Source organism: Salmo trutta, chromosome 3, assembly GCF_901001165.1.
Source record: "Salmo trutta chromosome 3, fSalTru1.1, whole genome shotgun sequence".
In the NCBI taxonomy this organism is placed as follows: Eukaryota; Metazoa; Chordata; class Actinopteri; order Salmoniformes; family Salmonidae; genus Salmo; species Salmo trutta.
Window position 1 is genome coordinate 65,275,462 of NC_042959.1, and position 25,186 is coordinate 65,300,647.

The window sequence follows — 25,186 nt, forward strand, 5'->3', positions numbered from 1 at the left end:
AACATAGGAAGTAGATAAAAGTTACATCTAGTCATTTAGCAGATGCTCTTATCCAGAGATACTTACAGTTAGTGCATTAAGATAGATAAGTGGGACAACCAAATATCTCAGTCATAGTAAATACATTTTTCCTCAATAAAGTAATTATCAGAAAAGTCAGTGCTAGTAGAAGAAAAGTTATACGTATGAAGTTTTGCATCCCAACTTGTTTTAAAATAGTGCCTTTAGTTGTGTTTGTTGTATTGTAATTGTCACCTAGATGCACTGTAATGTGCAGTACTGCTTATTCACTGTTTGTAGCCTTTCTCTCATCTCTGTATGGTTCTCTCTCTGGTCTCTGCAGCGGAGGGCTCTCTAACTCCAGATGGGCTGTCTGCTGTTGCCATCACTGGGATTGTGATTATAGTGTTGCTGGTTGTGGAAGTGGTGGTTAGTGTTGCAGTCTATTTCATCAAGAAAATGGGTGAGTTAAGAAACTTTTCATTCAAACAAGTGTATTTTCTATCACTGCAGGCAGTAGACAATATAGGCTCTGTTTTCACATTGATCTAAACTGGTCAGAAAAGGGCCTGGGTATATTTCAAAAGCACCCTAAACTTTTAAAAACATTGTAAAATGAGGATCTTATAACTTCACTGGAAACTTAAAAGCAGTGTAATATTATGTTCTTATACATTTTAATGTTTATTTCTTGTTTCATATAGAAGCAATGCTGACTCAATCCATCGAGGAGGTAAGTATACGCTTTATCTCCAATCTCATAATTAATTATGTTTTTCAAACAACACACAACAAAATCAATCTCCACCTCTGCCCCTGACAGTAAGTAAAACATGGCCACCCCTGGGATGTGTCTGTGCACGTCTGTATTCTACTACAGTCTTACTGTAATAAAGAAGATTACTTTGCTTAACAGGATGTACAGTGTGAAAAATAATATATGCAGACTATTTGCCTATTATATTATAGAAGTTTACTTTTGACTTAATGACAACTATTCAGTCTCGGTCCCTTTCATGTTATTCATTAACATATGTAATAGTTTGTTTAAGACTTTGAGGTTATATATTTTGTCATGGCAACTGTTGTTTACTTGTGCTTTTATCCCAAATTATGAAATGCAGGACTTCAAGAATACCTACAACACTAAGATAATGATAAGTTTGTTCTAGACCACATAGCACCATGTGACTGTAATGCTGTAAAAACAATAGATTTCTGTGTTATATGTTAAATGGTATTAATGCCCTATTATAGCTGATCATGGAAGTTAATGTTCCTTTCTTTTCTCCCTTACTTTCCTTCTAGCAGTAAGAGGTCAGGAAGAGATCTCCATTCAACCACCATTCTCCAGTGAGTTCCACAATCAACACATAGAAAACCTGCATGATAACACACACCCAGTGTGGATCTGAAATGTAATGTACATAATAAATACATTTATGCTATGTTTTTCTGCTTTATTGTGTAATTTAGTAAAATTGAAAAGAAAACCTTGTTATCGAAAGTAGATAACGCATTAATGTACTGTAATTATATAAATTAGAGCATCATTCATGGCAGTTACAGTTTTTCTCAATTGCTAAAACACAATTTCTGAAACCTTGCTTCATTTCCTGAAAACATTAAACACAAAACCTCATCTTCAAGCACTATTTACATAACCTCTGACTCTTCTTGCAAAATTAAACATTCGCCTCAAAACAGTTTTACCTGTGTTCAAAATCAAACACTGCTCTCAAATCATAAACAAAGTGATCAAAATGATATACACTCTCAAGCAGTCAGTAAACAATACACCGAAAAATAGAAAACACATTGTTCAAAACATACAATTCTCAGGGAGAAGTACATTTTTAATTGAAAAAAAGATTCATATTTTTCCTTCATTGTCTTTTGATGAACGAAAACATGTTCTATCATAGTAGCTCAAAATTGATCAGAAATTACTACTCTGCTTTGCTCTTTGCAATTTTGTTTTTTGTTCTTCCTCCTCCTTGTACCCCTATTTTTACAGTACTGTACCCTGCCTCTCACAAACTTGTCCTTTGTCTCTGTGATACTGTAATTCTTGTTCTTTGTTGATATGAACCTGCAACCAGTCAAAATCTATTAAGCAGTCAGTACTGTTAATAAATGGAAAGCACAATGTTCAGGGCCATACAATTTGTCCATTGTACAGTATACAGCCTACAATGCACTGTACTACAGTATACAATACTAAAAGGGACAAAAATCAAAGGAGTAAACATGTGATCAATGTGCTTCTTCTTGTCTTTGGGCTGGGTCAGGCCAGAGCACTTCGTCGACATCACAAGCAATATTGTCCCTCCTGAGGCAACGGGGGAAGAAGCCTGTTGTGTGCCGTATCCAGCCCTGACACGATTCCTCACCTATATCACCACAGGCTAAATCCATGGCTTGCAGCAGATTTTCTCTGGTGTAGGGTTGTCTATCATACACTTTCCATCTCCAAGAGGAGAAAAACTCCTCAATCGGATTCAGGAAAGGCGAGTATGGAGGGAGGTACAAGTTCATAAACTGCCCATTGATGTTAAACCATTCCCTTACCTGAGCAGCTCGGTGGAAACTGACATTGTCCCACACTATCACATAGGTGGGAATGGGATTCTCATTTAGCTCTTGACCCTGCTGCTCTTGAACCTGCTGCTCAAATAAAATATCTCTTAGATTGGCAATAAATCTTAGAATGTGCTGGGTGATATATGGCCCGAGTGTAACATGGTGATGTAGAACACCATGGTTGCTGATAGCAGCACAGATTGTGACATTGCCACCTCGTTGACCAGGGACTTCAACAATGGCCCGCTGTCCAATCATGTTTCGGCCTCTCCTTCTCCTCTTTGTTAGATTGAAGCCTGTTTCATCGACAAATATGAACTCATGGGGTCTGTCCAAGGATTCCAAGTCAAATATTGTCTGTGTAGAAATACAATATACTGTATGTAGGATTTTGTAAGTCGTACAGAGACAGTGCTATACTGTAGAGTACAATTAGGCCTACTGTATGCACTTCTGATTCACATACATTGTATGTACTGAAGAGTAATGTCATTCACATACTATGTGTTAGTACTGTAGACAATCTGGATTACAGTAAATGTTTCTGAATGTACACTTACTTGCACATACTGAGCTCACAGTTCTTTCACCCTTGGTGAGTGGTGCTCAAAAGGTACTCTGTATACTTGTTTCATTCGCATCCTGTTACGATGGAGGACACGGTCAATTGTGGAAATGCTCACACTGTCGATCCCCTGGAAGTGTGTGTTGTCTTTTATCACTCGTTCCTGGATTTCTCTGAGTCGTATTGCATTATCTTGAAGGACCATGCCAACTATAACGGCCTCTTGCTCCCGAGTGAATATAGCTGTCCTTCCACCTGCATGTAGCAGCCTTGCAATTCTACAAAAAGTAGTTGTGCAGTTACAAAACATATTCATGCAGTACAATACATACAGTTATTAACTTTACAAATGTCTATTGAAACAGCTGCATAAAGTGTAGTACAGTAAATTTGCAATTACAAAACTACAGTAGTATACTGTCCCTGTTCTCTTCTCTGAGTGTCCTTACTATGGTGGACACAGAAAATCGGCTGAAATTGGGTTGCACTCTAAGTCCTGCTTCCCTCATTGTCAGTCCATGGACAAGAACATGGTCTATAACTGTTGCCCGAATTTCATCAGATATTTCTACTCTTTGTCTTCCTCTTCCTCTTCCTCTTCGTCCTCCTCTTCCTGTTTCTTGCCCTCCTCCTCCTCCTCTTCCTCCTCGTCGCCCACCTCGCATACGCACTCGTCCTCGTCCTCTCACATTGTTTCTTCTATCCATTCTCAGACTTTCTCCTTCCCACCTTCAACAACCTGTTTGCTCTCTGAATTGGCTTATATTGGTTGTGTCGCATCATTTGAAACAGGTTAAATCAATTTTGAGTGGTTGTGTTCAGTCAATGACATGTGTTCTCTATTTGTATTTGATTGTTGCCACTTGTGTTTACCAGTATGGATGACATGTGAAATAGAGTGCAGAATGTGTTTTGAGAATGAGAATGTGTTTGAAAAGTCTGAAAAGTCTAAGTGAGATCTGCAAATTGTGTTTTACCATGTGAAATGGTTTAAGGTATTAACAAAAGACTGCTTAATTAGCTAAATGAGTCCAGGCAACTGAGAACTTTGTTCAGCCAATGGGTTTTAGTGTTTTAGCAATTGAGAAAAACTGTAATTAAATAAAGGCAAAAATAAATAAAATAACAATCATGATAAAGGTGTCCTCTGGTGGTAGGGGTGGGGACTGTACTGTAAATAATAACTACAATAATTGTGTGTGTACTGTATTGTCAATTGTGGTGTCAAAAAGGCACAGAAGCTGGATACCCAAATTATTTAAATGATGTAAAAACATAATGACTGTCATAAGCGTCATTGAAGGGGGACCAAAACGCAGCGGGTAAAGTGCTCATCTTCTTATTTTATGAAAGAAAAACCACGTAACTTCTCTAGGGTAGGGGGCAGTATTTTCACGGCCGGATGAAAAACATACCCAAATTAACCTGTTAGGGCTAAGGGGCAGTATTTACACGGCCGGATAAAAAACGTACCCGATTTAATCTGGTTACTACTCCTACCCAGTAACTAGAATATGCATATAATTATTGGCTTTGGATAGAAAACACCCTAAAGTTTCTAAAACTGTTTGAATGGTGTCTGTGAGTATAACAGAACTCATATGGCAGGCAAAAACCTGAGAAGATTCCATGCAGGAAGTGGCCTGTCTGACAACTTGTTGTTCTTCTTGCCTCTGTTTATTGAAGACTGAGGATCTTTGCTGTAACGTGACACTTCCTACGGCTCCCATAGGCTCTCAGAGCCCGGGAAAAAGCTGAACGATATCGAGGCAGCCCCAGGCTGAAACACATTATCGCTTTTGACAAGTGGCCGATCAGAGGACAATGGGCTTAGGCGCGTGCCCGAGTCGACCCCGAGCTTTATTTTCTTTCTTCTTTTTACCTAAACGCAGATTCCCGGTCGGAATATTATCGCTTTTTTACGAGAAAAATGGCATAAAAATTGATTTTAAACAGCGGTTGACATGCTTCGAAGTACGGTAATGGAATATTTAGAATTTTTTTGTCACGAAATGCGTCGTGCGTGTGACCCTTATTTACACTTCGGATAGTGTCTTGAAAGCACGAACAAAACGCCGCTGTTTGGATATAACGATGGATTATTTTGAACCAAACCAACATTTGTTATTGAAGTAGAAGTCCTGGGAGTGCATTCTGACGAAGAACACCAAAGGTAATCAACATTTTCTAATAGTAAATCGGAGTTTGGTGAAGGCTAAACTTGCTGGGTGTCTAAATAGCTAGCCCTGTGATGCCGGGCTATCTACTTGGAATATTGCAAAATGTGCTTTCACCAAAAAGCTATTTTAAAATCGGACATATCGAGTGCATAGAGGAGTTCTGTATCTATAATTCTTAAAATAATTGTTATGCTTTTTGTGAACGTTTATCGTGAGTAATTTAGTAAATTGTTAGTAAATTCGCCGGAAGTTTGCGGGGGGTATGCTAGTTCTGAACGTCACATGCTAATGTAAAAAGCTGTTTTTTTATATAAATATGAACTTGATTGAACAAAACATGCATGTATTGTATAACATAATGTCCTAGGTGTGTCATCTGATGAAGATCATCAAAGGTTAGTACTGCATTTAGCTGTCTTCTGGGTTTTTGTGACATATGCTAGCTTGAAAAATGGGTGTCTGATTATTTCTGGCTGGGTACTCTGCTGACATAATCTAACGTTTTGTTTTCGTTGTAAAGCCTTTTTGAAATCGGACAGTGTGGTTAGATTAACGAGAGTCTTGTCTTTAAAATGCTGTAAAATAGTCATATGTTTGAGAAATTGAAGTAATAGCATTTCTAAGGTATTTCAATAACGCGCCACAGGATTCCACTGGCTGTTACGTAGGTGGGACGATTTGGTGCCACCTACCCTAGAGAGGTTAAACGGCCTACTACTCGGGCCCAGGAACTAGAATATGCATATTTGGTATAGAAAACACTCTGAAGTTTCTAAAACTGTTTGAATGATGTCTGTCAGTATAACAGAACTCATATGGCAGGCAAAAACCTGAGAAAAATCTAACCAGGAAGTGAGAATTCTGGTGCTTGTAGTCCTTTCAAGTCATTGCTAATCGAACACAGTGAGTTAGGGTTCATTTTGCACTTCCTAAGGCTTCCACTAGATGTCAACAGTCTTTAGAAAGTTGTTTGAGGCTTCTAGAATGAACAGAGAGCGAACAAGAAGGTGGGGAAGTTGTTGACCCAGGGAAGGACATCAGTTCATTAGCGCACATTTACGTGAGAGTTAGCTGAGTTCCAAAACGTTTTTCAAGACACTGGAATCATCCGGTTGGAATATTACTTAAGTTTCACGTTATAAAGGCCCTAAAGATTGATGCTTTACAACGTTTGACATGTTTGAACGAATGTAAATATAACTTTTTTTTACTTTTCGTCGTGACATTTTACGCATGCTTCCTACACTTGGAGTAGCTAACTGAACGTGCTAACAAGAAGGAGCTATTTGGACATAAATTATGGACTTTATCGAACAAAGCAACATTTATTGTGGACCTGGGATTCCTGGAAGTGCCTTCTGATGAAGATCATCAAAGGTAAGTGAATATTTCTAATGTTATTTAATATTTTAGATGACTCCAAAATGGCGGGTATCTGTATTGCCTAGTGTATTTTTCTGAGCGCAGTACTCAGATTATTGCAAAGTGTGCTTTTCTCTTGAAGCTTTTTTGAAATCTGTCACAGCATTAGCATAGAGGAGATGTTCATCTATAATTCTTTGAATGACAGTTTAATATTTTATCAACGTTTATGACGAGTATTTTTGTAAATTGTTGTGCTGATTCACCGACAGTATTGGAGGCAAAATATTTTCTGAACGTCATGCGCCGATGTAAAATGGGGTTTATGGATATAAATATGAACTTGATCGAACAACAAATGCATGTATTGTGTAACATGATGTCCTAGCAGTGTCATTTGATGAAGATTGTCAAAGGTTAGTGCTTCATTTAGCTGTGTTGCTTGGAAAATGGCTGTGTGGTTATTTGTGTCTATGTACTCTCCCAACATAATTTAATGTTTTGCTTTCGCTGTAAAGCCTTTTTGAAATCGGACAACGTGGTTCGATTCAGGAGAAGTGTATCTATAAAATGGTGTAAAATAGTCCTATGTTTGAGAACTTTGAATTATGATATTTTGTGGTTTTGAATTTGGCGCTCTGATTTTTCACTGGCTGTTGAATAGTGTGAACCGTGGGTGGGACGATAGCGTCCCACCTGCCCGAGAGAGGTTAAACAACAAAAATGACGAAAACAGTCCAGTAAGGTACACAGACTATACTAGAAACAACCACCCACAAACACAAGTGAAAACAAACACAACTAAATATGGCATTAAACAAAAACTCCACAAAACAACCCCAAACTTAAAGGGAGGGAAGGGAGGGTGGCCACCGTCAACGACGGTTCCTGTGCTACACCCCCCCTTCCCAATCCTCCCCCCACGGAGGTGGGTCTTGCTCTGGCCGTAGCTCCCGTTCAGCAAACTCTAGGCTGCAGACCACCGCTGAAGGCTCTGGGTTGCAGACCACCGCTGAAGGCTCTGGGTTGAGAGGCGTCGCTGGAGGCTCCTGGCTGAGGAGCGTCGCTGGAGGCTCCTGGCTGAGGAGCATCGCTGGAGGCTCCAGACTGTAGGCCGTCTCTGTAGGTTCCGGACTGTGGGCCGTCTCTGTAGGTTCCGGACACCTGGGCCGTCTCTGTAGGTTCCGGACTGTGGGCCGTCTCTGTAGGTTCCGGACTGTGGGCCGTCTCTGTAGGTTCCGGACTGTAGGCCGTCTCTGTAGGTTCCAGATGGGGGAACTGTCGCCGGAAGCTCTGGACGGGGAACTGTCGCCGGAAGCTCTGGACGGGGAACTGTCGCCGGAAGCTCTGGACGGGGAATGCGCACTGGAGACCTGATGCGTGGGGCTGGCATAGGAGGCGCGAGACTAGTAACACGCACCTCAAGGCAACTGCGGGGAGCAGGAACAGGACGTACTGGGCTGGGCAGGCGCACTGGAGGCCTGATGCGTGGGGCTGGCTTTGGAGGCACCAGACTAGTAACATGCACCTCAAGGCTAGTGCGGAGAGCAGAAACAGGACGTACTGGACTGGGCTGACGCACTGGAGGAAGAGTACGATGAGCAGGAACAGGATACACTGGGCCATGGACCCTCACCGGCGATCTGATGCTTGCTACTTGCATCACCGGTCCTGGCTCGATGCTGGCTCTAGCATGACACCTGTGAGGAGCTTTCACCAAGCGCACCGGGCTGTAGCTGCGCACTGGCGACACCGTGCATATCTCCGCATAACATGGTGCTTGCTTGATCCGTCGCTCCCCATAGTAAGCACAGGTGCTCCTTCGTGCCCTTTCCGCCAGTACCTCTCTCCGGAATCTCGCGTCAAGCTCCTCGCTTGATTCCTTCACTGGCTCCTTTTTTCTCCACGACTCTCTCCTGTACGCCCGGGAAGTTAGGTCAGGGCTCCCCCTGACTTAGCCCAACTGCCCGTATGCCCCCCCAAAATGTTTTTTGGGGCTGCCTCCTCACCTCCTGAAATGGAGGATATAATGCCTCATACCTCCGTCGTTCCCTCTTCGCTTCCTCCAGCTCCTCCTTCGGGCGCTGGTACTCCCCAGCCTGGCTCCATGGACCCTTGCCATCGAGGATCTCCTCCCATGTCCATGACTCCAAATAGCTCTCCTGCTGCTCCTTCCTCCGCTGCTTGGTCCTGTTGTGGTGGGTGGTTCTGTCATAAGCGTCGTTGAAGGGGGACCAAAACGCAGCGGGTAAAGTGCTCATCTTATTTTATTAAAGAAAAACCACTTAAACAAAAAAAATACGAAAACAGTCCAGTTAGGTGCACAGACTATACTAGAAACAACCACCCACAAACACAAGTGAAAACAAACACAACTAAATATGGCCTCCAATTAGAGACAACAACAACCAGCTGCCTCTAATTGGAGGTCATTGCCAAAACTCACTAGATTTAAACATAGAAATAGGAAAACTAGAACCTAAACCCAAAATACCCAAACACACAAAAAAAAACACCCCCCTGCCACGCCCTGACCAACTATAATGACAAATAACCCCTTTTACTGGTCAGGACGTGACAATGACTAATAAATATTGCCTGCTATTTTCCAACTACTCTGTTGTTCTTTGTGTCAGACCAGTAATTATCAGTTTATAAGATACAATTGAAGTCGGAGGTTCATATACACTTACGTTGGAGTCATTAAAACTTGTTTTTCAACCACTCCACAAATTTCTTGTTAACAAACTATAGTTTTGGCAAGTCGGTTAGGACATCTACTTTCTACATGACACAAGTAATTTTTCCATCAATTGTTTACAGATAATTTCACATAAGTCACTGTATCATAATTCCAGTGGGTCAGAAGTTTACATACACTAAGTTGACTGTGCCTTTAAACAGCTTGGAAAATTCCAGAAAATGATGTCATGGCTTTAGAAGCTTCTGATAGGCTAATTGACATCATTTGAGTCAATTGGAGGTCTACCTGTGGATGTATTTCAAGGTCTACCTTCAAATTCAGTGCCTCTTTGCTTGACATCATGGGAAAATCAAAATAAATCAGCCAAGACCTCAAAAAAGAAATTGTAGACCTCCACAAGTCTAGTTCATTCTTTGGAGCAATTTCCAAACGCCTGAAGGTACCACGTTCATCTGTACGAACAATAGTACGCAAGTATAAACACTATGGGACCACGCAGCCGTCATACCGCTCAGAAGAGACGCGTTCTGTCTCCTAGAGATGAACGTACTTTGGTGTGAAAAGTGCAAATCAATCCCAGAACAACAGCAATGGACCTTGTGAAGATGCTGGAGGAAACAGGTATTTATATCCACAGTAAAACGAGTCCTATATCGACATAACCTGAAAGTTCGCTCAGCAAGGAAGAAGCCACTGCTCCGAAACCGCCATAAAAAAGCCAGACTACGGTTTGCAATTGCACATGGGGACAAAGATCATACTTTTTGGAGAAGTGTCCTCTGGTCTGATGAAGCAAAAATAGAACTCTTTGGCCATAATGACCATCGTTATGTTTGGAGGAAAAAGGGGGAGGCTTGCAAGCCGAAGAAGACCATCCCAACTGTGAAGCACAGGTTGGCAGCATCATGTTGTAGGGTTGCTTTGCTGCAGGAGGGACTGGTGCACTTAACAAAATAGATGGCATCATGAGGTAGGAAAATTATGTGGATATCTCAAGACATAAGTCAGGAAGTTAAAGCTTGGTCGCAAGAGGGTCTTCCAAATGGACAATGACCCCAAGCATATTTCCAAAGTTGTGGCAAAATGGCTTAAGGACAACAAAGTCAAGGTATTGGAGTGGCCAACACAAAGCCCTGACCTCAATCCCATAGAAAATTTGTGGGCAGAACTGAAAAAGAATGTACGAGCAAGGAGGCCTACAAACCTGACTCAGTTACACCAGCTCTGTCAGGAGTAATGGTTCAAAATTCACCAAAATTATTGTGGGAAGCTTGTGGAAGGCTACCTGAAACGTTTGACCCAAATTAAACAATTTAAAGGCAATGTTACCAAATACTAATTGAGTGTATGTAAACTTCTGACCCACTGGGAATGTGATGAAAGAAATAAAAGCTGAAATAAACCATTCTCTCTACTATTATTCTGAAATTTCACATTCTTAAAATAAAGTGGTGATCCTAACTGACCTAAGACAGGGAATTTTTACTAGGATTAAATGTCAGTAATTGTAAAAACTGAGTTTAAATGTATTTGGCAAAGGTGTATGTAAACTTCTAACTTCAACTGTATGTACTGAACAAAAATATAAAAGCAACATGTAAAGTGTTGGTCCCATGTTTCATGAGCTTAAATACAAGATCCCAGAAAATGTCCATACACAAAAAAATATGTATCTCAAATTTTGTGCACAAATATGTTTACTTCCCTGTTGGTGAGCATTTCTCTTTGCCAAGATAACCCATCCACCTGACAGGTGTGGCATATTAAGAAGCTGATTAAACAGCATGATAATTACACAGGTGCACCTTGTGCTGGGGACGCTAAAAGGACACTCTGAAATGTGCAGTTTTGTCACACAACACAATGCCACAAGTTTGGAGGGAGCGTGCAATTGGCAAGCTGACTGCATAAATGTCCACCAGAGCTGCTGCCAGAAAATGTAATGTTAATTTCTCTACCATTTCAGCAGACCACACGTAACCAAGCCAGCTCAGGACCTCCACATCCATCTTCTTCCCCTGCGGGATCATCTGAGACCAGCCACTCAGACAGCTGATGAAACTGTAGGTTTGCACAACAGAAGAATTTCTGCACAAACTGCCAGAAACCGTCTCAGGGAAGATCATCTGTGTGCTCGTCATCCTCACCAGGGTCTTGACCTGACTGCAGTTAGGTGTCGTAACTGACTTCAGTGGGCAAATGCTCACCTTCGATGGCCACTGGCACGCTGGAGAAGTGTGCTCTTCACGGATGAATCCCGGTTGTATGGCGTTGTGTGGGCAAGCGGTTTGCTGATGTCAACGTTGTGAACAGAGTGCCCCATGTTGGGAGTGGGGTTATGGTATGGGCTGGCATAAGCTACGGACATTGAACACAATTACATTTTATCGATGGCAGTTTGAATGCACAGAGATACCGTGACGAAATCCTGGAGGCCCATTGTCATGCCATTCATCCACTGCCATCACCTCATGTTTCACCATGATAATGCACAGCCCCATGTCGCAAGGATCTGTACACAATTCCTGGAAGCTGAAAATGCCCCAGTCATTCCATGGCCTGCATAATCACCAGACATGTCACCCATTGAGCATGTTTGGGATGCTCTGGATCAATGTGTACGACAGCGTTTTCCAGTTCCAGCCAATATCCAGAAACGTTGCCCAGCCATTGAAGAGGAGTGGGACAACATTCCACAGGCCACAATCAACAGCCTGATCAACTCGAAGGAGATGGGTCACGCTGCATGAGGCAAACTGTGGTCACACCAGATACTGACAGTTTTTTGAAATTCACGCACCTACCTTTGTTTTTATTGTATCTGTGACCAACAGACACATATCTGTATTCCCAGTCATGTGAAATACATAGATTAGTACCTAATGCATTTATTTTGATTGACTAATTTCTTTATATGAATTGTAACTCAGTAAAATCTTTAAAATTGTTTCATTTTGCATTTATATTTTTGTTCAGTGTACTTTAGTTATACGATTCAGAATTACCATGAAAATGAATATATTATCAACACTTTATAGTCATGAATACCTGCAATTCTGACAATGTAGATGCATGAGGCTCCTAAACTATTCATGTTTATTTTTCTGATATCCAGCTTTTTCTGATATGGTTAATCCTGTAATCCTGGATACGCGGTATTACCTACTGACCTTCAGTATTATAAATTCCTACAAAGCTGGGTGTTGGTTCTAAGTGATCATAAAGTGATTATGGCATAGGTTATGGTCATCAAATAACCCAACTCTATATGAGTCCCTGTACTGAACAACACTCCAAGACACAGGACCTTTGGCCCCGCCATGGTAAACTATGGGCAGATTCACTCTTTTTTTCAGACACTTGACACATGAGGAGGCATGAAAGCAGCTGCAGTATTCGTTTTCACCATGGCAGTACTCTCAGGTGAGCTTTTACCTGGTGTTCTCAGCAAATTACAGAGACAAGGAAGTCAAAGAGGGACATTGATTTGTCTTCATAAGGAGGGCAATAATCTAAGTCTTCGAGGAATTTTCTGTTTCAACTATTGATAAGTGTGATCTTACAATTTGCTTCTGGGTAATGTAATCTTTTAATTGACTTACTTTATGGACTGCTGTTTGAGTCAAATTGTAAAAAGGACACTCTAAGATATTGATATTGTCACACCCTGGTCTGTTTCACCTGTCTTTGTGATTGTCTCCACCCCCCCTCCCAGTTGTCACCCATGTTCCCCATTATCCCCTGTGTATTTATACCTGTGTTCTCTGTTTGTCTGTTGCCAGTTTGTTTTGTTTTTTCAAGCCTACCAGCGGTTTTCCCTCTGTTTCTGTAACTCGATTGTTCCTGTTTTCTAGTTTTCCGGGTTTTTACATTTTCTGCCAGCCCTGACCCAGAGCCTGCCTGCCGTCCTGTACCTGTTCCCCACCTATCTGGATTACTGACCTCTGCCTGCCCTGAGCCTGTCTGCCATCCTGTACCTTTGCCCCACCTATCTGGATTACTGACCTCTGCCTGCCCTGAGCCTGTCTGCCATCCTGTACCTTTGCCCCACCTACCTGGATTACTGACCCCTGCCTGCCCTTGACCTGTCTTTTGCCTGCCCCTGTTGGATTAATAAACTGTTGTTACTTCAACGTTGTCTGCATCTGGGTCTTACCTGAAATGTGATAGATACAATGATTAATATTCATAATTGCCATCATTCAGGGCCAGCAGGTCAACATGTGTTTCCCTCTGAACCTGTACACTGAGCTGTAGGAAAGAATGTAAAACACATAACTCATCCATTTACATCAGTAGCCTTGAAAAATAATGGTACCAATGTAATAACCTGCCTCTAACACAATTGATTTAGGATACAATGACAGAATCACTCCTGTCATGTACATGTAACATACATTATGAAGAGATACCCAAATCGGTTCTGTTGTTGCCTCTCCAGGGTCATGTTATGGATTAGGTGTGTTACCAGACGGCCCCCTAGTTGCGGCAGTAGGAGGAAATGTGACATTCACCACAACGGTTGATCTAGGAGTCAACATGTCACAATATTCTGGAGTGTGAATGGTCTCCATATAATCATCGCTACCATCACTCACTGGATATGAAGACAGGGTCACTCTGGACAGAACCACTGGATCCCTGGAGCTCAGGGACCTGGCCCAGTGGGACGGTGCAAAATACAAAGTATCCCTTTTTCTTAAAGAAGGATCACCGCTGAGTGTGGAAACAAGGCTGGAGGTGTATGGTGAGTACTGTTGTTGCAGCACTTCTGATCGAGATTTAGTAAATGGTTTTGCCATAAAGTTAACTTTTCCCTCTGTGATGAACTCAGAAACATCTATAGAGTAGATGGTATATTTTCAAATCAAATAAATGTTTATTTGTCACATGCTCCTAATACAACAGGTGTAGACTTTACCGTCAAATGCTTACTTACGAGCCCTTTCCCATCAATGCAGAGTTAAAAAGTAAGACAATTAGCAAATACAAATAGATAGCTGTTCCACAAATGCAGTCAGTTGTCTGGGCACTGTGCCATTTCTCCACTTCATTTGTTTCTAATGATCTCGTGAATTTTTGTTAGTAGTGTATGATGAAACAAGGTGTTCAGAAGTGGTACATTCTTCAGAAATTGTCATCTAAACAAAATAGAAAGTAGTTATTCTGTTTTTAACCCACAGAGCCAGTAACTAATGTGGTGATAACTCCCAACAACACAGACTTAGTGGAATTCAACAGCTCTGTCAGTCTGTTGTCGTGTCTTTGGCTATGCCGGATTAAGTGATATGACATGCTATTCTATAAAATAATTTATCTGTAATTAATATTACCTGATTAAGCTAATCAGGTTAATGTAATTAACTAGAATGTCAGGGCACCACTAAATAATGTTTATAGAGCTGTTATCTTCCGAATAAACTCTTAAAGACCTGGTAATATTTTACATCAATAGCAGTCAATATTTAATTGTCACTTTATTCAGTCTCATCTGAAAGTTGTACATTCTTGGTTATCTTCACGAACCCTGGCTAACAAGTTGAATCAGCAATACAAAATTTGGTTTAATTATTTATTTACTAAATATTCACACAGAATTACATCGACACAGAATGGATCATACATTGATTACAAATTATGTCATAAAGAAAACGGCCCTGGTGGACGGAGCCGACATGACAGCTTGTTACACAAAGGAAAGGGGGTTGGGTTTGAATGAAAGAGCGGGAAGACTGGGGAACAAAGGAAGAAGCTATGTCTCTATCGGGCCGTAGGCAGCTACTCTATCGTAAATACAGAATGTTATGCATTCTAAATAACCGCCCATTTGGAAAAGGAAAATGCAATAAATATTTACTCTGAGCTGCGCATTGATCGGTTGGTCGTAGATGGTAGGCCGGGTTGTCCAGCATGGATCTCTCGTCCTCTGAAGACTGTCTAGTGGTGAACTGGAGCGTGGTAGAATGGATACTCTGTCCGTCCTCTCCTAGCCCACGTTTAGCGGGTGGAGGGGGTAGCACTTCTTTAGTGAATAAGAGTTCAAAGTTCATACCAAGTTGCCATACCTTAATTAAGCTCATGCTATATTCTGACTGGTATAGTCGAAATTCATCCTTCCGGCGTGTAGGTCATCACCTTCACATTGAAATTCGATGACAATTTCGTTAGGTTCTTAGTTCTGTAGGTGATCTTTGTCCTTTCAATGTGGGGATGGTAAGTCCTCACGTCCTTGGAACAGAAAGTTACATTTTCGTCAAGGGGCTTATATAGGATTGGGAGAGAGGGCCGTGCTTCATAGTTTACAACCCATGTCTGTTCACTTGGGCGGGTCCTCTGAGTGAGCAGAGTGGTGTTCTTCTGACAAACCATTCTCTCATTAAGAAGCTAAAAATTACATTTAATCTTTTCACAAATAGTTTCATATTTAAACATTTAAATTGCACAACAATTCCATGTGAATCTGATAACTAGAATGTGTAGATTATCCAAGATACAGTTTATGTCGTCCTATCATCAGTAATCATGTCTCAGACGCCTACTGAACTGACATCATATTCATTAATAAGTACCAACGCATATTTTCAACTGGTTGGATTACCAAAATATGGTTCCGTTTCCCACCTTTTGATGTCTCCAGAATCTCTATGTTAACAAAGGGCTTTTTCAAGAGTCAACTCTATAGAGTAGATAGAGAGAAACGAGGGGGGAGGTATTTATGGGGGACATAAACATCCCCCATCAAGCCAATGTCATTACACTATCCTGCTCCTCCTCAGGCTCCTCCCCCTTCTCTTACCGCTGGCTGAATGGCAGCTCTGAAGTCACAGCCAATGATTGAGTTCAGTTTGGTGATGGGAAAAGCACTCTCACCATAGTCAACGTGACGCGGGGGGTCGTTTAGCAGTAATGTGTTCAACCCCATCAGTAATGGAACCAGCCAGCCTCTAACCCTCACCATCAGCTGTGAGTCCATTTTCATTAAAAAACGGTATGCATCTGTGTGTTTTATCCAATGACTTCTTATTTTTGGCTTTGCAGATAATCCTCAAGTATATTCTACTGGCTCTATGACTTACACTTGTTGACCACTCTAGCTGGTTGACTTTTGACTCTTGGTCTTGAGCATGACATTGATTGGACACTGTTTTACTGGGCTTACAATGGTTTCCAAATATGTTGCAGATGGTCCAGAAAACACAGCAATGAAAGTGACCCCTCTAGAGGTACTGTATGGATCAGGGTCAGACCTCACTCTGTCCTGCTCAGCTGAGTCCAGTCTTCCTGCCCAGTTTCAGTGGGCTATGAATAGAACACTGCTGTCCAATATGGGACCAGAACTCAGGCTGGAGAACATCCAGGCCAGTCAGAGTGGTAGCTACAGCTGCTAGGCCCATAATACCAGAACCCTGAGGTACCAGACATCTGAGCCCTCTGACATCACTGTGCTGGGTAAGTGGTAGAGAGGAAATGGAGACAGTCATGGGAAGAGAGAGAGTGGTTCTTAAGGTTTCACAGATCTTAAGGGGTCACAGCTGAACTGGGATGTTGGGTCTCTGGTCCATGTACCGTAAGGTTTCTTTGAACTCCTTTCACAGAATCAATATCTGGTGCTACCTTCATTAGTTCCCCAAACCCTCCAATCATAGAGGGTAGTTTTGTCACCTTAACCTGTGACGCTTCTGGCTTCAACATCACCAGAGACTGGATGAAGGATGGTCAGCATCTGTCTGCTGGTGTCAACATAACCATCTCTGAGGGTAAGAAGACAACATCTATCAATCCTGTGAATAAAGGTGACGCTGGAAAATACCTATGTAAACTCACCAACCCAGTCGGCTCTGCTGAGGTTGAATACAGCCTGACTGTACACCGTAAGTAGTCTTCTATAAACATGTTATGATGTCCATACAATTATTTCACTCCTTTTGTATTCAAATCAAACAAGCACAGAATAAATAGTACGAGTGATCATGAATGAACAATCTGGCAACACTTCAACATTTCCTGGTTAGTATGTGTAGTCTTTCTGTCATCTCTGCTTGGGGATTCAAACCAGCAACCTTTCAGTTACTGGCCCAATGCTTGTAACCACTAGGCTACCTGCCACCTGCCACCAGTACTGCCTTTACACAAACATACTTCCATACAAAGGATTCAGCCACATTGAACTCACTGTCTGAAGTTGTGTGTGTGTGTGTGTGTGTGTGTGTGTGTGTGTGTGTGTGTGTGTGTGTGTGTGTGTGTGTGTGTGTGTGTGTGTGTGTGTGTGTGTGTGTGTGTGTGTGTGTGTGTGTGTTTAAGGAATGGGCACTAAAAGAAAGATTTTCTTGGTCAGTCCCATTAGACATAGAGTTCTCTGACCCCATGCTTCCTGTCTATAAAGCTATGTGTGTTGACTTGGTGTGGCCAGTTTCAGTACAGATACACACCGTAGAGTATGTATAGTGACATCAGGGTGGCGCCAAGCCCCCACATAAACCCATGTCAGGAATTAGAGAACCAGCTGACACAGATTACCTGGACAATTTAGACAATGTGTAATTGTGCATTTCTATACAAGCACACATGTTTTGTACCTACATTGCATTCGGAAATTATTCAGACCGCTTGACTTTTTCCACATTTTGTTACATTACAGCCTTATTCTAAAATGGATTAAATAAAAAATGTCCTCCTCAGTCTACACACAATACCCCATCATGACAAAGTGAAAACAGGTTTTTAGAAATTTTGGTAAAGGCATTAAAAATATAAAAACTGAAATACCTTATTTTGCAAAAGCATTCAGACCCTTTGTATGAGACTCGAAATTGAGCTCAGGTGCATCCTGTTTCCATTGGTCATCTAGTCGTAAATTCAATTGATTGGACATGATTTGGAAAGGAACATACCTGTCTATATAAGCTCCCACAGTTGACAATGCACGTCAGAGCAAAACCAAGCAATGAGGTAAAAGTAATTGTCTGTAGAACTCCGAGACAGGATTGTGTTGAGGCACAGATAGATCTGAGGAAGGGTACCAAAAAATGTCTGCAATATTGAAGGTCCCCAAGAAGAGAGTGGCCTCCATCACTCTTAAAATGGAGGAAGTTTGGAACCGCCAAGACTCTTCCTAGAGCTTGCCGCCTGGCCAAACTGAGCAATCGGGAGAGAAGGGCCTTCATCAGAGATGTGACCAAGAACCCGATGGTCACTCTGACAGAGCTCCAGAGTTACTCTGTGGAGATGGGGGAACCTTCCAGAAGGACAACCATCTCTGCAGCACTTCACCAATCAGGCCTTTATGGTAGAGTGGTCGGACGGAAACCACTCCTCAGTAAAAGGAACATGACAGCCTACTTGGAGTTTGCCAAAAGGCACCTAAAGGACTCTCAGACCATGAGAAACAAGATTGTCTGGTCTGATGAAACCAAGATTGAACTCTTTGTCCTGAATGCCAAGCGTCACATCTGGATTAAACCTGGCACCATCCCTACGGTGAAGCATGGTGGTGGCAGCATCATGCTGTAGGGATGTTTTTCAGCGTCAGGGATTGGGAGACTAGTCAGGATTGAGGGAAAGATGAAAGGAGCAAAGTACATAGAGATCCTTAATGAAAAACTGCTCCAGAGCGCTCACAACCTCAGACTGGGGTGAAGGTTCACCTTCCATCAGGACAATGACCCTAAGCACACAGCCAAGTCAACGCAGGAGTGGCATCGAGACAAGTTTCTGAATGTGCTTGAGTGACCTAGCCTGTTTTTTTATTTTTAGTCAATTTGCAAACATTTCTAAAAACTTTGCTTTGTCATTATGGGGTATTGTGTGTAGATCGATGAGGGCAAAAAAAATATTTTATCAATTTTAGAATAAGGCTGTAATGTAACAAAATGTGGAAAAAGTAAATTGGTCTGAATACTTTCCGAATGCACTGTATGTACAATCACACGTGTTATGAAGGATACTTACAGTATGTACAATCTTGCATGTTCCTTTTGAGTGACCACAAGACAGGAGTTAAGCATTTAAGGTTAACTTTGTCATACAGTATCTAAGTTTTGTTTATTGTGTAAAAAATTCTAAATCAGTTTCAATACTCTCTCAAGGATCCTACCATCAACATTGTTTCCTGGTTTTCGGACATACTGACACATTTTGCCCAAACCTAACTGGTTTTCATGGTTGTCCAATAGAGAGAGACAAGTGCCTCCTAAATAAATAAGTGGAGTTTTTCTTGGTTGTTTGATGAAGGTTTTCATTCGCTCCGTATTGTGTCACCTGACCTCTGACCCTGTGCATTACCACTAGTCTAGTGTCTTTGATCCTCCTTGCGTTGGAATGCATCACCTGACTGACCCTGCTCAAACACAACTCCCAACAAAATCTTGTAAACCTGGTAAACAGACCACTTCTGTTGTATTATTCACTGATTTAGGTAAATCTTGACTGAAATGTGTTTAAAGGCCCGGTGCAGTCAAAAATGTGATTTGTATGTGTTTTATATACACAAAGTGTCCAAAACATGACATAGACTGACCAGGTGAATCCAGGTGAAAGCTATGACACCTTAGTGATGTCACTTGCTAAATCCACTTCAATCAGGGTAAATGAAGGGAAGGATTTTTAAGCCTTGAGACAACTGAGACATGGATTGTGTATGTGTGTCATTCAGAGGGTGAATGGGCAAGACAAAAGACTTAAGTGCCTTTGAACTGGGTATGTTAGTAGGTGGCAGGCGCACCAGTTTGAGTGTGTTAAGAACTGCAATGCTGCTGGGTTGTTCACGCTCAACAGTTTTCTGTATGTTTCAAGAATGGTCCACCACCCAAAGGACATCCAGCCAACTTGACACAACTGTGGGAAGCATTGAAGTCAACATGGGCAAGCATCCCTGTGGAACACTTTCGAAAACCTGTGGAGTCCACGCCCTGACGAATTGAGGCTGTTCTGAGGGCAAAAGGGGGTGCAACTCATTATTAGGAAGATGTTCCAAATATTTTGTACACTCAGTGTATATTGCCACACTATGAGGTTGGTATAATACTGTGAAATTGTGAAAATGATGATAATGCACTTTTAGTGTAAGAGCTGTTTGAAAAGATCGCCTGAAATATCAATCTGTTTTGGTGGGATCGAGTTTTGTCCTGCCTGGTGACATCACTAGGTGGTAAATTAGTTAATAGACCAATAAGAAAGAGAGTTCCATATCTCTCTGCCAATAACTGCAAGTTTTCAGTTTTCCCCTCTGCTCTCAGACCACTCCCAGACAGTCCTGGCAAAATTCTTACTTGAGAAAGTACTCTCTGCTAAGAAGGAATAATTTTGTTTCTTTTCGACCATTTTAGTTGAAACCATTAGAGTAAGGTACCTAATTGTTTGCCAGAAATTATTTGATATTGAGATAAAAAGGACTGTATTGGACCATTAACCTGTATCTAAATAAAGTATACTATTTCCATTATATACCAAATAATGCATTTTAGGATTCTATGAAGTATCTTCTTGATATTCAACACCTCTACTCTTTGATCATTATATCAATATTTAGTAGATGCAATAAGAAACAGAATGGTTCATTTCATCCAGTTCCGTGTTAGGCTTTATTGAGTTAATTTAATTGTTGAAGCCTCCATTGATCACTCTGATACACCATGGCCAATAGGAAGCAGAATGAATCATCAATGGGATAGGCTATTGTCTCAATGGTAGATGGTACAGATAAAGACCTAAAGAGGAAGTCTCTACAAAGCTATTGTTTGTTATTTTCCACTCATCAACGTGACCTCCAATAACCTCTTAGAATGGAAATTCCCAGAGGGCATTGTAATGTGTGTACACAGCTATATCATAAAGCTAGTTTCTGTTCTGTATCACTGAGTGGGGGGCTGGGCCTTGTCTTCAGAGGGGACAATCAGAGGGGTGTAGGAATATAAAAGGAGTAGGGACATGGTCTGGTCAACACTACAAGTACTTCCATTAGACAGAGCCATCCTTCACCATGGACTATACACTTTTCACAGCAGCCATTGTGTTTCTAACATCAGGTATGCCTATTGCTACAATTAACATGCAAAACATAATGGGTTTTGAAGGGTGTTATTCAAATAGGTTACCTGCTGAAGCTATTTAACTAGCTATAGCTATACTGGACTAAGAAAAATAAAATGTTTTTGTGTATTTCACAAGCAAGGTTTTTACATAAGTCTATTTACATTTAATATATATATATATTTCAATGTATTGTTTTTCTTTTCATGTATTGTTACGTCTTATGTGTACATTACTACATTTCCTTCCTCCTCCCTCTGTCTCGTCCAGGTCTGTGTGTAGGTCAGAGTGTGTTACCGCCAGGACCATTGACTGGAGCCATAGGAGGGAGAGTGAAGTTCACCACAACCCTCAGTCCACCAGCCAAACCTTTTGTCTCAGTGAGCTGGACCTTCAACAGGGTCAATATCATCACCTCCACTACGGTCAACATAACTAATGCTGACCACAAAGACCGGATCAGTCTGGACAGAACCACTGGCTCTCTAGAGCTGTGGAACCTGGGCCTGAGGGACCAAGGGGAGTACAGAGTCAGCATCATACCAGACGGGGCTCTGGAGCTACAAGGAGCTACCACTCTGGATGTCTATGGTGGGCCACAGTTCTATTCTTGGCAGTCGCATCATCGTATCTTAGACTCACCAAGGCATTTTTTTCAGCTATGAATATGAAAATTGTATACATTAAGACAGATTGTTCAAATGTACTGTACCTGTCTCACTCTCTCCATACTGTTAACCTCTTTACAGTGTTGCTATCTGCTGCCACCATCACTAGCCCCCCAGCCACCCTGATAGCTGGCATAAGCTCCACCACCCTGACCTGTGAGGCTGCTGGCAACATCAGCTCCATACAATGGATCAAAGATGGCCTCCCTCTGTGTCCCAGCAACAATATCACCTTCTCTGTAGACAACAGGACAGTCCATCTCAGTCCTGTTCAGCGTATTGACAACGGAGAATATGACTGTTTAGTCAGCAACCCTGTCAGCAACCGGACAGCATCCCACAACCTGACTGTCAACTGTGAGTACTATTTACTAGATCCTAATTCCAGGAGTGATTGTGCTTGGCATCCTTATGTCAATTACCAACTCACTGGATGTTGCCGTTGAAAAAAACAAAACAATGTCTTGCCTTTGCTTTTCAATAGTGTATAGACCCACGGAATAAGTATTTAGTTTATTTAGCATTGATCATTATTTTATTTGACCATGTTGCAGTTGGACCTCAGAACATATCAATAGATGGACCATTAGCAGCATCAACAGGATACAGGGTAAGTCTGAGCTGTTCGGCTGACTCTATCCCTCCTGCTACGTTCACCTGGATGTTCAACAGGACAGAGACGGGTGTTAACAACACCCTGTACATCATAGAGAGGATGGAGGCGCTACACATTGGGAACTACACCTGCACTGCCACCAATAACATCACCGGACTGAAAGACTCTGTGGTCCACAAGCTGAGAGGTTAGTTACAGCTCGATGTTGCAGTTAGAAATCATGAAAAAATGAAGTGTATCCAAGATTAAGTACATAACACATATATGTTAACAAAATAAGTGTATTGTGTAAAGTAAGACAGCTAGAACTTTGTGACTTGGCATTGTACCTTTTACTTTGTATCCATATTCTGAGCCTGGATAATAAGTTGCAAACCTGATATTTCAGTCACTCTAATTTGTGTAAATACAAAGGGTTTATTCGTGCCTTACACTCCTCTGGAATTTCATTGGAATTGCTGGATAAGGTTTATCCCTGAGATCACTGCACTGACCTGATGTAGCTTCATACCAGAGCAGGTGATATGACTTGTTCCCCTCTACAGCCTCCTCTGCTGCCCCCATGTGGTCGTTTGCTTTGATGGTGACCAGTGTCCTGGGGGTGGGACTGCTGCAACTGTAGATGTCTGAAAGGAGAGAGAGGGACAAGAAGGGGCTGGTGAAGGGTGAGGATGAATGTGATGTATGCTGTCATAAACATGATGAGTATGTTTAAATGTTTTAATGTTTAAATATAATTTTTTATTATGATAAGTCTTACATTTATGCAAAGAATAGAGAATGTTATGATATTATTATGTAATAATATTTCATGAATTTATTGATAAGGAAAAACAATTCTATAATAATAGCATATTTGTTGTTGTTGGTATAATAATGGCCATGATTTTGTGTTGGTTACTCTGTGTGAAACATGTTTTGTTGTAAATATTTCTGTAGATTTGTCAACCCCGGAGCCTCTTTGCTGATGAAGGACAATCTTGATTTGGAATCTTCTGGGCAAGAGGATGTTGTATAGAATCAAACCTGTCGTTAGTTTTAATATGTAGAGATGTACTTTAGCCTGTCAAACTGCAATATTACCTGGGCTTTATATCAAATTTTATGATTATATATATATATATATATATATATATATATATATATATATATGAATCAAAGCAATCCATGGTACATGTCATGAAAGATTCCTGTACACAGAGCAAAAACATAAATGCAACATGTTAAGTGTTGGACCCATGTTTCATGAACTGAAATAAAACATCCCAGCAATGTTCCATATACACAAAAAGTTTATTTCTCTACATTTTTGCACATATTTGTTTACATCCCTGTTAGTGAGCATTTCTCGTTTGCCAAGAAAAGGTGTGGCATATCAAGAAGCTGATTAAACAGCACGACCATTACAAATCAAATCAAACTTTATTTGTCACATGCGCCAAATACAACACGTAACACTTACCTTGAAATTATTACTTACAAGCCCTTAATCAACAAAGCAGTTAAAGAAAGAGTTAAGAAAATATTTACTAAATAAACTAAAATAGAAAATGAAAAGTAACTATAATGCGATGCGTACTGGCGGCAGAGAAGTCAGGCGCAGGAGAGCGAAACTGATTTACAACGGTTGTGTTTAATAAACATAAACCACCGTCAACAGAACAATACAATAAATGGGTCAAACAAAACCCGGTAAATACCAGCATACCGTGCACAAGCACTACAACAAACAATTACGGACCAGGACATGGGGGGAACAGAGGGTTAAATACACAACATGTAATTGATGGAATTGGAACCAGGTGTGATGGAAGACAAGACAAAACCAATGGAAAATGAAAAGTGGATCGGCGATGGCTAGAAGGTCGGTGACGTCGACCGCCGAACGCCGCCCGAACAAGGAGAGGGACCAACTTCGGCAGAAGTCGTGACAGTAACACAATTAAATAACAATAACGAGGCTATATACAGGGGGTACCGGTACCGAGTCAATGTGTGGGGATACAGGTTAGTCGAGGTAATTTGTACAAGTAGGTATGCATAGGTATGCATATGCATAGATAATAAACAGTGAGTAGCAGCAGGGGGGGGTCAATGTAAATAGTCCAGGTGGCCATTTGATTAATTGTTCAGCAGTCTTATGGCTTGGGGGTAGAACCTGTTATGGAGCCTTTTGGTCCTAGACTTGGCGCTCCGGGTGCACGGATGCAGCTTGTGCTGGGGACAATAAAAGGCCACTCTAATGTGCAGTTTTTTCACACAAAACAATGCCATTTGTAATTGTAGTTATGATGGATCACCATTAGCTGCTGCTGCTACTGGGGTCCGACAAAATTAAAGCAGTTATAAACCATTTAAAATATTACATGACATTGCATTTCATAACACTTTTCACGACACATTGTGTTCCCTCAGGCCACTACTCTACTATCACATATCTACAATACAAAAACCCATGTGTGCATGTTTATAGTGCGTATG

At 41.3% G+C, this 25,186-nt stretch overlaps 1 protein-coding gene across 7 annotated transcripts; it reads left to right on the forward strand.

The window, feature by feature from the left end:
* The first annotated feature begins 32 nt into the window (after nucleotides 1-32).
* Nucleotides 33-23,962, forward strand: LOC115184123 (carcinoembryonic antigen-related cell adhesion molecule 1). 7 transcript variants are annotated; one of them, XM_029745114.1, is made up of 11 exons: nucleotides 33-463; nucleotides 705-733; nucleotides 1,125-1,418; nucleotides 12,751-12,817; nucleotides 16,577-16,843; nucleotides 16,990-17,151; nucleotides 21,692-22,012; nucleotides 22,171-22,446; nucleotides 22,644-22,892; nucleotides 23,251-23,370; nucleotides 23,645-23,962. In XM_029745114.1, exons 6-10 carry the CDS (start codon nucleotides 17,100-17,102, stop codon nucleotides 23,325-23,327), a joined length of 975 nt encoding a protein of 324 aa, XP_029600974.1. In that variant the 5' UTR covers nucleotides 33-463; nucleotides 705-733; nucleotides 1,125-1,418; nucleotides 12,751-12,817; nucleotides 16,577-16,843; nucleotides 16,990-17,099; the 3' UTR covers nucleotides 23,328-23,370; nucleotides 23,645-23,962. The 7 variants fall into 7 exon arrangements, with proteins under 7 accessions (XP_029600974.1, XP_029600982.1, XP_029600987.1 ...); XM_029745122.1 differs by having other exon boundaries at nucleotides 1,309-1,418; XM_029745127.1 differs by having other exon boundaries at nucleotides 1,309-1,353.
* The last annotated feature ends 1,224 nt before the right edge of the window (nucleotides 23,963-25,186 follow it).